Source organism: Mauremys mutica, chromosome 15 (genome assembly GCF_020497125.1).
Source record: "Mauremys mutica isolate MM-2020 ecotype Southern chromosome 15, ASM2049712v1, whole genome shotgun sequence".
NCBI lineage: Eukaryota > Metazoa > Chordata > Testudines > Geoemydidae > Mauremys > Mauremys mutica.
Genome location: NC_059086.1, coordinates 27,097,305 through 27,109,711, shown reverse-complemented (window position 1 = coordinate 27,109,711; position 12,407 = coordinate 27,097,305). Strand labels below are relative to the sequence as shown.

The 12,407-nt window shown below is 53.0% G+C and overlaps 1 protein-coding gene across 1 annotated transcript; it reads left to right on the top strand.

The window, feature by feature from the left end:
* The first annotated feature begins 535 nt into the window (after window positions 1–535).
* Window positions 536–12,139, top strand: LOC123350054. The gene is made up of 3 exons (XM_044988399.1): window positions 536–592; window positions 9,950–10,101; window positions 10,698–12,139. Exons 1-3 carry the CDS (start codon window positions 581–583, stop codon window positions 11,323–11,325), a joined length of 792 nt encoding a protein of 263 aa, XP_044844334.1. The 5' UTR covers window positions 536–580; the 3' UTR covers window positions 11,326–12,139.
* Window positions 12,140–12,407: the final 268 nt, after the last annotated feature.

Genomic DNA, 12,407 nt, shown 5'->3' with positions numbered 1-12,407 from the left:
GCCCCAAAGAGGGGTCAGTGTACAAGCAGTGTACAAAGCCAGGATGGGATGGTGGCAGCCAGTAGCACATAGTGCCCCCTGTTGAGCGCTGATGCTTCTCCCCAGTGCTTCTAACCAGTCAGCGCACAGGGCCCAACGTCTGTCACAATCCCCTAGTGAGCCATATGAAATAGAGTTTTCCTGAGCCAATCATTTTCAGATTGGGTACTCCCCAGGGTGTGACCAACACAGCAACACTGCCTGAGTCTGCTGAGAGCCTGAGCCCATTGCAGGCAGAGGGGGAGCTGCCCCCTGCCACATTGGGGGAGGGGGCATCCCTCCTGCTGTCTCCTCCACCCCATCTGGCTCAGCCATGGAGATTCCTTTAAAGTCAATATTGAATAAAGCAGCTGAGTGGTCCCCGGTGCCACCTCCCCTGGGCTGGGCATGGGAACAGAAGGAGCAGACACCGCCCCCCTCCCTCAGTGAGAGAGGGAGGGGAATAGGGCTATAAAGAGAGGGGCTGGGAGCTGAGATCCCATCATTGGGAATCCAGTGTGAGCATCTGTCAGTGAGTGACAGCACCCCCTGCTCCTGCCCCATGGAAACACTGGTGAGTCCTCCCTGACCTCCACCTCCTCCTGCCCCATAGAAACCTAGGTGACTCCTCCCTGCCCCCCAACTACTCCTGCCCCATCAAAACCCTGGTGAGTTGCCCTCCCCAGCCCTTCCACTGTCCCATAGCCACTGTCCCCACACTTCCACTGTCCCACACTGCCCCCCACCTCCTCGTGTCCCACAGAAACTCTGGTGAGACCCCGAGCCCCTCACCTCCTCCTACCTCATGAAAACCCTAGTCAGTCTCCCCTTTCTCCTCCCATGGAAACCCTGGTGAATCCCCCTGCCCCACATCACCTCCTACCATAAGTATTCCCTGGTGAGTCCCCCCTTTCCCCACCTCCTCCTGCCCCATAGAAACCCTGGTGAGTCCCTCTCCCCAGCCTCTCTCCTTCCCCATCATGCTGCAGTGGAGTCCCCCCCGTACCTGCCACTTCCTCCTGCCCCACAGAAACCCTGGTGAGTCTCTCCTGATTCCTAACCTGCCCCTGCCCCATGGAAACTTGGTGAGTTCCCCTGCCCCATATCTCCTCCTACCACAAGTAAATCCTGGTGAGTCTCCCTGTCACCCTGCCTCAGTGGGTAAACTGCTGAGAATACCAAATTAAGGACAAACTGCTGAGAAACAGGGCAGAGTCACCCCTAACTGGTGGTTATTCTATTGTTAGACTATAGCCAGGGCCAGATTAACCTTTTGTGGGCCTGGCACCAAACATATTTGTGGGCCCCCATGGGACACAAGAGGAGCACTGGAACCTCCCCCAACCACACTTCTTCCCCCCACCCCAAGGTCCTGCCACTCACTGCTCTCCCTCCCTTCTCCCCCAAGGGTTTAAGCAAAGTGAACAAAGTCACTGTATGCTTTGCCTTTATATTGGGGATTGGTCCTGCTTGAACAGATTCTGTTGAACAGATCAATGATACTATATTGACATGATATTTAAGATCCCGAAAAAAAGAAAACACCAAACCGACAATGCATCAGCATTTCAACTCAAAAAACAATGTTAAATGTTTTCATTTTTGAAAATATATTAATTCTGATGGGGGCTTATGAAAAGGGCTCCAAGAAAGTATTTTAATGACCTCCTGAGGTCCCTTCTAACCCTGGTATTCTATGATATGTCCATACACTTCTTTTCTGACAAACCAGAAAACTTAATCATGTGGACCAACTATCCACTTCCAAGAAATGCAGGCATAAATGTGCATGAAACTTTTCCCCATAAATGAGCCTTGTTTGGTCCTTCATAATTCCAAGCAAGTTTTGACCGCTCAGAGCATGACACTTTCTAAAGCCAGATCTTAATTACATTTATTACTAAATAATGTCTTAATCTGATAAATAAGATAGTGTTTAATCTCTTTGGGATCCAGAAATCAGATTTCTGGACATAGTAACAAACTCTACGTAACAGTAACATTATAAAACAAAGCCTTATATTGTATACATACCAGAGCAGGATTAGAATGAAAATTCTTGAGATTTTAATATCTGCACAGAGGATAAAATCCACAACTTCCGGTAACAGCAATAGAAAAGGGATATCTAATGCTCTTCTCACTGCACCGAAGAGGGTGGTTTGGGGATTTTTTGTTGTTTTGTTTTGTTTTTCCTTCATCTATCACTATTCCTTAATTTCTGGACTGGCAGGGGTTTGCCCAGGTTGGTCCCCAGAGTGAGGCAGGGGCCAGGAACAAGCACAGCGGGGTGGGAGTGAGGGGGTGGACAGAATCCCGCCAGGGACAGCGCAGAGCTAAGACCTACCTTTCTCCACCAGAGCCGGATCCTTGGGAGCCAGTTCTCTCTCTCTCTCCAGCTGAGCTACAGTTCCTCCAAGCTGCAGCAGTTGCACTTCCCACCCTCCTGGCAGGGAGGCTGATTGTATTCTTAGAAGTATTCATAGAATATCAGAGTTGTAAGGGACCTCAGGAGGTCATCTATTGTAGTATCCTGTAACTGGATTTTCATTATCTGGTCAGCAGTGTTGACTGGACACTGCCAGGTTCGCTTTTCAACCAGACTTTCCGGTCAGAAACTGGACACCTGGCAACAGGGAGGCACTGGGGGGCGGGCATGAAGCCATCACTTTTTCCCTAATTTAAAGGTGAGCAACAGTGTTAGGAGGGGGCAGAGAGAAGTTAGCAGTGGGTGGGGACTCAGGGAACAGGTGGAGCCAGTCAGGGTGCTGGTGTGTGGGCCCTGTGCCATTGTAAACCCAGTACTGATTATATCAGGGGTCGGCAACCTATGGCATGCGTGCCAAAGATGACACGCGAGCCAATTTTTAATGGTACGCTGCTGCTTTCCGGAGTCCCAAGAACACACAGCCAGTGAGGGGCAGAGCCGGCGCCCCCCGAGAGAGGAGCCTGCCCAAGGGCTCCTGCGTCCCCTCACCCAGCGAGGAGCCTTGCCCGGGGGCATGGAGGGGCCCACTCATCTGCGCCACTTTGGTATAACTGGCCATGGCGGATTGGCAGCGCACCGGGGGAGCGGGTTCGCTGTGGGACCTGGTCCCGACTCCCAGCGGCAGGATGCGGGGGCGGTGGAGGTGGGAGAGGCCAGTGGCGGCAGCAGCGCCGGCTGCTGAGCGTCCCCAGGAGGAGGCACCCGGCCATGGCCAGGGACCGGTACCTGCTGTTTGTGAGCTAGGAGGAATGAAGAGCCCCACGACCCGGCGGCACTGAGCCCGTAGCAGGTGCGGGCAAGCGGGAATTGGTGGTGGCCAGAGAGCCCTGGGGCAAGGAGCTCGCATACCGCAGGGTTATGTGCCGCCCGGAGCGGCTCCTCCAGACACAGCCAGAGGGGACTCTCTCGCCGGGGGGCACAAGTTGCGCTCATGCGGTGTGTCGCGGGGTCCCGAGTGGGTGAGCTGGCTGGCTGGGGGCCTCAGGAGTGGGGGGCGGGGCTCTGCCCTGACCCCCCCCCCACTGAGCCCTCTGCCCTGAACCCTGCAACCCTGCACATACCCCAGGCCCGTGCTCCGAGCCCTGCACACACCCCAGGCCCCTGCCCTGAGCCCTGTACCCCCCTCACACACACTCAGCCCTCTGCTTGACTCCTTCACACCCCCGCCCATGACCCCAGCCCTGACTCTGGCACCCCCACACATATCCAGCCCCCCCTGCCCTGACACTGCACCCCCCCTGCACCCCCCTCACATGCCCCCAGCCCTCTGCCCTGACTCTTGCACCCCCTCACATACCCAGCTCCCCCACCCCCCACATCCCCACTCTGAGCACCAAATGGGAGCTCTTGCACCACCACCCCCACATTCCCACTTGCACCCCTAGTACCAATTGGGAGCTGCCCAGGTAAGTGCCCCACACCCAAACCTCCTGCCCCAACCCTGAGCCCCCTCCCTCATTCTAGCTTCTGGCCAGACCCTTCACCCGCAGCTCTGTGCTAGGTCCACTCCCACCCTCAGCTCAGTGCACAGAGAGGAAGAGAATGGGCCAGAACCAGGGAGAAGGTAGGTAGCCACTGTATGTGGGCAGGGCCGGGACCCCAGACCGGCAGTGGGGTGAGCGGGTCCGGCAGCCAGGATCCCGGATGGCAGGAGCTGGCGGATGGAACCCCTGAGCAGCAGTGGGCTGAACAGTGGGCTGGGGTCCCAGCCACTGGTCCCGCACGGCTCGCTGCCAGTCTGTGGTTCTGGCTGCCGGACCGTTGCCAGCCGGGGTCCCAGCCGCAGGCCCCGCTCAGCCCACTGCTGGCCTAGGACCCCCAGACCAGCAGTGGGCTGAGTGGGCTGGTGGTGTAAGATCAACATTTTAATTTAATTTTAAAAGAAACTTCTTAAACATTTTGAAAATCTTGTTTATTTTACAATATAACACTAGTTTAGTTATATAATATATAGACTTATAGTGAGAGACCTTCTAAAAAACATTAAAATGTATTGCTGGCACGTGAAACCTTAAATTAAAGTGAATAAATGAAGACTCGGCACACCACTTCTGAAAGGTTGCCAACCCCTGGGTTATACCAAGCCAATAACAAAAGTAACCTTCTGTCTCACCACATTAATAGACAAGAAGTCAAAATTTCAGTCTCCTTAGGCATACTGATGAGTGGTTAGTGAAAACCAATTTTAGTAAACAAAAGGTTCTTCTGATGTCAAGAAATCAGCGACATACAATCACAGAATCCTAGAATATCAGGGTTGGAAGGGACCACAGGAGGTCATCTAGTCCAACCCCCTGCTCAAAGCAGCACAAATCCCCAACTAAATCATCCCAGCCAGGGCTTTGTCAAGCCTGACCTTAAAAACCTCTAAGGAAGGAGGTTCCACCACCTCCCTAAGTAACCCATTCCAGTGCTTCATCACCCTCCTAGTGAACAGGTTTTTCCTAGTATCCAACCTAAATCTCCCCCACTGCAACTTGAGACCATTACTCCTTATCCTATCATCTGGTACCACTGAGAATAGTCTAGATTCATCCTCTTTGGAACCCCCTTTCAGGTAGTTGAAAGCAGCTATCAAATCCCCCCTCATTCTTCTCTTCTGGAGGCTAAACAATCCCAGTTCCCTCAGCCTCTCCGCAGCGGCATAACTCACGTGCTCCAGGCCCCTGATTATTTTTGTTGCCCTCCACTGGACTCTTTCCAATATTTCCACATCCTTCTTGTAGTGTGGGGCCCAAAACTGGACACAGTACTCCAGATGAGGCCTCACCAATGTCGAATAGAGGGGAATGATCACATCCCTCCATCTGCTGGCAATGCCCCTACATATACAGCCCAAAATGCTGTTAGTGCTCTTGGCAACAAGGGCACACTGTTGACTCATATCCAGCTTCTCGTCCACTGTAACCCCTAGGTCCTTTTCTGCAGAACTGCTTCCTAGCCATTCGGTCCCTAGTCTGTAACAGTGAATGGGATTCTTCCGTCCTAAGTGCAGGACTCTGCACTTGTCTTTGTTGAACCTCATCAGGTTTCTTTTGGCCCAATCCTCCAATTTGGCTAGGTCCCTCTGTATCCTATCCCTACTCTCCAGCATATACACCACTCCTCCCAGTTTAGTGTCATCTGCAAACTTGCTGAGAGTGCAGTCCACACCATCCTGCAGATCATTAATGAAGATATTGAACAAAACTGGCCCCAGGACCAACCCTTGGGGCACTCTACTTGATACCATCTGCCAACTAGACATGGAGCCATTGATCACTACCGGTTGAGCCCGATGATCTAGCCAGCTTTCTATCCACCTTATAGTCCATTCATCCAGTCCTTATTTCTTTGGCTTGCTGGCAAGAATACTGTATGAGACCATATCAAAAGCTTTGCTAAAGTCAAGGAATAACACGTCTACTGTTTTCCCCTCATGCACAGACCTAGTTATCTCCTCATAGAAGGCAATTAGGTTAGTCAGGCATGATTTGCCCTCGGTAAATCCATGCTGACTGTTCCTGATCACTTTCCTCTCCTCTAAGTGTTTCAAAATTGATTTCTTGAGGACCTGCTCCATGATTATTCTAGGGACTGAGGTGAGGCTTACTGGCCTGTAGTTCCCCGGATACTCCTTCTTCCCTTTTTTAAAGATGGGCACTACATTAGCCTTTTTCCAGTCATCTGAGACCTCCCCTGATCACCATGAGTTTTCAAAGATAATGGCCAATGGCTCTGCAATCACATCCGCCAACTCTTTTAGCACCCTCGGATGCAGCACATCCGGCCCCATGGACTTGTGCTCGTCCAGCTTTTCTAAATATTCCTGAACCATTTCTTTCTTCACAAAGGGCTGGTCACCTCCTCCGCATACTGTGCTGCCCAGTGCAGTAGTCTGGGAGCTGACCTTGTTCTTGAAGATAGAGGTGAAGAAAGCATTGAGTACATTAGGTTTTTCCACATCCTCTGTCACTAGGTTGCCTCAGTAAGTGTCGCACACTTTCCTTGATTTTCTTCTTGTTGCTAACATACTTGAAGAAACCCTTCTTGTTACTCTTAACATCTCTTGCTAGGTGCAACTCCAACTGTGATTTCGCTTTCCTGACCTCTCTCCTACATGCCTGAGCAATATTTTTATACTCCTCCCTGGTCATTTGTCCAATCTTCCACTTCTTGTAAGCTTCTTTTTGTGTTTAAGGTCAGCAAGGATTTCACTGTTAAGCCAAGCTAGTCACCTGCCCCTGCTTTACTAGTCTTTCTACACATTGGGATAGTTTATTCCTGCAACCTCCATAAGGATTTTTAAAATATAGCCAGCTCTCCTGGTCTTCTTTCCACCTCATGTTATTCTCTCAAGGGATCCTTCCCATCAGTTCCCTGAAGGAGTCAAAGTCTGCTTTTCTGAAGTCCAGGGTCCATATTCTGCTGCTCTCCTTTCTTCCGTGTGTCAGGATCCTGAACTCTACAATCTAATGGTCACTGCCTTCTAGGTTCCCATTCACTTTTGCTTCTCTTATTAATTCTTCCCTGTTTGTGACCAACAGGTCAAGAAGAGCTCTGCCCCTAGTTGGTTCCTCCAGCACTTGGACCAGGAAATTGTCTCCTACAGTTTCCAAAAACTTCCTGGATTGTCTTTGCACTGCTGTATTGCTCTCCCAGCAGATATCAGGGTTAAGTCCCCCATGAGAACCAGGGCCTGTGGTCTAGTAACTTCTGTTGGTTGCCTGAAGAAAGCCTCGTCCACCTCATCCCCCTGATCTGGTGATCTATAGCAGATTCCCACCCCGGCATCACCCTTGTTGCTCACACTTCTAAACTTAATCCAGAGACTCTCAGGTTTTTCTGCAGTTTCGTACTGGAGCTCTGAGCAGTCATACTGCTCTCTTACATACAATGCAACTCCCCCACCTTTTCTCCCCTGCCTGTCCTTCCTGAACAGTTTATAGCCATCCATGACAGTACTACAGTATTGTGAGTTATCCCACCAAGTCTCTGTTATTCCAATCACATCATAGTTCCTTGACTGTACCAGGACTTCCAGTTCTCCCTGCTTGTTTCCCAGGCTTCTTGCATTTGTGTATAGCCACTTAAGATAACTCGCTGATTGTCCTGCTTTCTCAGTATGAGGCAGGAGCCCTCCCTCTTGAGCTCTCCTGCTCGTGCTTCCTCCTATTATCCCATTTCCCCACTTACTTCAGGGCTTTGGTCTCCTTCCCTCAGTGAACCTAGTTTAAAGCCCTCCTCACTAGGTTAGCCAGCCTGCTTGCGAAGATGCTCTTCCCTCTCTTCGTTAGGTGGATCCCATCTCTGCCTAGCACTCCTTCTTCTTGAAACACCATCTCATGGTCAAAGAATCAAAAGCCTTCTCTCCAACACCACCTGCGTAGCCATTCGTTGACTTCCATGATTTGATGGTCTTTACCTGGGCGCTTTCCTTCCACAGGGAGGATGGACAAGAACACCACTTGCACCTCAAACTCCTTTATCCTTCTTCCCAGAGCCACGTAGTCTGCAGTGATCCACTCAAAGTCATTCTTGGCAGTATCATTGGTGCCTACGTGGAGAAGCAGGAAGGGGTAGCAATCCAAGGGCTTGATGAGTCTCGGCAGTCTCTCCATCACATCGTGAATCCTAGCTCCTGGCAAGCAGCACACTTCTCAGTTTTCCTGGTCAGTAGCTCCTCTGAGACAGATCCCAGTCAAACTCCCTCTGTTAGCCTCTCCGCAGTTCACAAGCCAAGGTCAATGTATAACTCAGATCTCACACAAGAATCCCACTGTGGCCAATCCTTTAGTAACTAAAATCTAACAATTGATTAATGAGAGAAAAGAAAAAGAGTTTAAGTGGTTAATAGACCATATACATATACTAATGGCAATGTTCTTATATCAGGTTTGTAGTAGTCATGTTATAGATTGCTGGCTTGTAAAGTTTCTGGTAACTTCCAAAAGATTGGATGGTCCTCAGTCCTTAGTTCAAGATGCTCCTTTTAGTTGTAAATCCACAGTCCAGAGACTCAGGGAAGGAAAGAGGCAAAATGGAGTCACTCCAGGGGTCTTTTATATCCTCCGCCATGTGCTTGGAATTCTACTGTCCCAAACAAAGCCTAGAGACCCTGTCTATGGAAAGTTATTGGCACAAGAGCATATCACATATCCTTACGTAGGGTTGCCAACTTTCTAATCACACAAAACCAAACACCTGTACCTTGCCCTTCCCTGAGACCCCATCCCTGCCCTGCCCCTTATCACTCCATCCCCTTCCCTCCGACACTCGCTCTCCCCCACCCTCACTCACTTTCACCAGGCTGGGGCAGGGGGTTGGGGTGCAGGACAGGAGTAAGGGTTCCAGCTGGAGGTGTGGACTCTCGGGTGGTGCCAAGGTTGAGGGGCTTGGGGTGTTGGAGAGGGCTCTGGGGTGTGAAGGGGTATGAGCTCTGGGATGGGGGTGTGAGCTCTGGATGGGGCCAGAAATGAGGGGTTCAGGGTTCATGAGAGGGCTCCATGCTGGGGAAAGGTGTTGGGGTACAGGGAGGGGGGTGACGGCTCTGCCTGGGGGTGGGATCTGGGGTGGGGTTAGGGATGAAGGGTTTGGAGCAAAGGAGGGGGCACAGGGCTGGGGCAGGGGGTTGGAGTGTGGAAGGGGGTATAGGGTTCCAACAGCACTTACCACAGCTCCCAGGAAGCGACCACCAGTTCCCTGTGGCCCCTTGGCAAATGGAAGGCCAGGAATGCTCCATGCGTTGCTCTTATGTCTGCAGGCACTGCCCCTGCAGCTCCCATTGGTCATGGCTCCCGGCCAATGGGGGCTGCAGAGCCGGAAATTGGGGCGGGGGCAGCGCAGAGAGCCTCCATGGCCTTCCATTTGCCTAGGGGTCACAGGGACCAAAAACCAGATGCCTGGCAACCCTATTCTTACTTCATGACTAGCTGACTCACAGGGGGTAGCCATTGACTGCATCCATACCAAGGCATCTACAGGAAGACTTACTAGGCAGGATGAATTTCTGCTATGGCCCATTGTGAGAATTAAGTGTCCTCAATGGGCAATCAAGCTTGAAAATTCTATTCACAATGTTCTGACTAGACTGGATGTAAACTATCTTCAATATCAATGATATACATGGTCACATTTCAACCATACAGCATTATACACCTCTGCCCTTCACCTCCTCCGGTCCCATGGAAGTTCCCTCTGCCCTCCCCTACCTCTCCCTGGAGCCCCAGGGAAATCCCCTCTGCCCCCCACCTACCCCTGGCCCCATGGGAGTTCCATCTGCTCAGGCAGCCTCTCTCACTCCAGTCCAGCCGTCTGGGGTTGGGGGAGGTCTCTGTCTGGGACTGTCTCTGGTTCAGCCCATGAGCTGCAGCAGTTGATCCCATCTTGTGGGAGGGGGGGACCCTGACCACACACAGTCACACCCTTGTGTCCCCCTGACCCCGTTCTGCCTTGTCTCTGCAGCATCCCAGAGCCAGCCTGTGGCTGTTGGTGCTAGGTACTGTTGTCCTGCTGGGCCTGGGCACCCAGCCAGTCTGGGGCATCGAGGACAACAGCCTGCTGCCCACGGACATCAATGAAGAAGCGCTGACTAAGTTCCTCATACACGTCAAGAGGTGAGTGACTGGCTGGGCCAGGCTGGTTCTGACAGGTTAGGGGGGCCCCTCTGAAATCCTCCACAGGGGCTGTCAGAGAGACCATCCCATGCACATGGTGCCAAGTGCTGGGCAGTCAAATGAGCCAGGCAGCTCCTGGGCAGGGCTCACAAGCTGAGCTATGCACCAGAGCCAGCAGGGAATATGGCAGCTGGGGGTGCAGAGGAAAAGGGGCCAGCAGTCTGGGGTGCTGGTGGACCAGCTGGCCCATGGACCATGGTGGGGCAGAGTCATGCACGGGGAGGTGCAGCCTTCACTCTGAATTCCCTGGGACTGTTGTCTCCATTCACTCCCCAACCCATCCCTGGCTCCATATCTGCTGCCTTCACAGCTCCCAGGGTGTCCCATGGGAGTGGGGCGGTTAGCTGGCAGGTGCCCTGGAAGGGGTTGGCTGTTAGGTGTCACAGGGAGGGGAAGAGGGATTGGTTGGCACGTGCCCTGGGGTAGGCTTAATTAGTACATGTCCCAGGCAGTGGGGGGCTGTCAGAGTAGCAGTGGGGCTGGTTAGCTGATGCTGCCCTCTCCCCGCTCCCAATTTTGTCTGGCTTTGGCTCTAGGGGCATGGGTGATATCCCTCAGTATGCAGTGGCCACGCTGCTGCCCCGCGCAGCCTGCCAGCAACCAGCCATCGCAGAACAGGAAGGTTTCACCATCCAGGCCAGTCTGCGCGATGTCCGGGCCAAGGGAAAACTGGATCGAGACTTCTCCGTCAACCAGGACAACTTCAGGGTGGCCATTTTGCAGAGGAACAAGTATACGACCTCGCACGTGGAGGCTGTGCTGGTGGGCACCATCAACAAACGTAACTCCAGGGAGAGTCTGGAAGGGTTCCTGGCCAACAACAGACAGAGGTATCCACCCAACAACAGCTGCTTCATCTTCTTCTCCCTGATCTCGCCCTGCCTAGACTATTGCCTGAACCCCAACAGCAGCACATACATCTTGTCAGACCTGAAGCAGAGCTTGCAAGGCTTCGATCCCCGTTTCCAAGCCTTTGCTTTCAAGTATGCTTACAATGAGGATAAAAACAAGGGCAATACTCAGGTGTGGGAGGCCTGGCGCAGGATCCCCATGCCCCTGTTCCGCTGCTTCTTCTCTCCCCACTGCACAAGATGCATGGAGACCCCAGACAATGTATGCTTTACTGAAATCTTGCCATTTTCCTACGACAACTTTTTCGGCTAACCTCCCATGGAGGATGGAGGGGGGGGCACTCGCCATGGCTCTGCCACACTCAGCTTCTCTTGCTTTGCTAGGCTCTTTGCCCTCCAAGGGGCGCTGCTTCTGCAGGAGGAGGGTACAACATCCCCTCTTCCTTCACCAGAATCCTGGGTCCACACCCACCCACCTGGGGCTGGAGTCAGTCTCTGCCCAGCCAGCAGGAGCCAGGGTTGTTAGGATCTAGGAGGACCAGGCTCAGCTCCTCTTACCATGGCCTGATGGAGCTGGATTCCCAGCCTGGGCAGCAGCGCCCCTCACGGTAATGCTGGCACTTCCATAGAGCTCCCCAACCTAAACCCCCAAAGCTAGGTTGGGGCAGTAGCCCCAGTCTACAACAGCAGAAACAGAGGAACAGAGGAGGGAAAGGACCCACTCAAAGTCACACAGAAGTCAGTGGCTGAGCCGGGGGGAAAAAACGAAACAGGAGTTTTGGCCCATTCTCTAACTACATTCTTGGAGTTTTGACTAGAACCCGCGTGTGCTGATGCCCAGTCCCCCTCCCTCCACCCCTGCTATAACTACTGAACCTGCTCCCCTCCCTGAGCTGGGGACAGAACCCAGGCATCCTGGCTCCCTGCCCCCTGCTCTAAACACCAGACCCTGCTCCCCTCACAGAGCCAGGGATGGAACCCAGGAGTCCCGACTTCCTAGCTGAAGTTCAGGGGGGTGGGCAGGGGAGGCAGTTCTGCAGTCGGTCAAGGGTGGATCCTACTCCGCTGGCATTTTTGCCTGGGTCTGGCTATCGCTGTGACTGGCACCAATAAAGCTTCCAAGCATCCCTAAGTCTCTGGTCTCTCTGTGCTGCATCCCCCCCATTCAGAACCCTGCTGCCCCCCACCACACAGCAACCAGCCCCTCCCCCTGCACCAGCCCAAGCGCCTCGGCTCTCAGGGGGCTGGGTGTTCCACGGAGCTGGGGCCATTGAAGAAATGTGGAGAGAGGCTGGCCAAGGGGCACATGAGAGTCCAGGCCTCACTGCTCCCAGCTGCCCTGGCCCCAGGTCTCCCAGCATCTCCCTTTGAGGGGCCTCCTGCCTGTTGGAATGG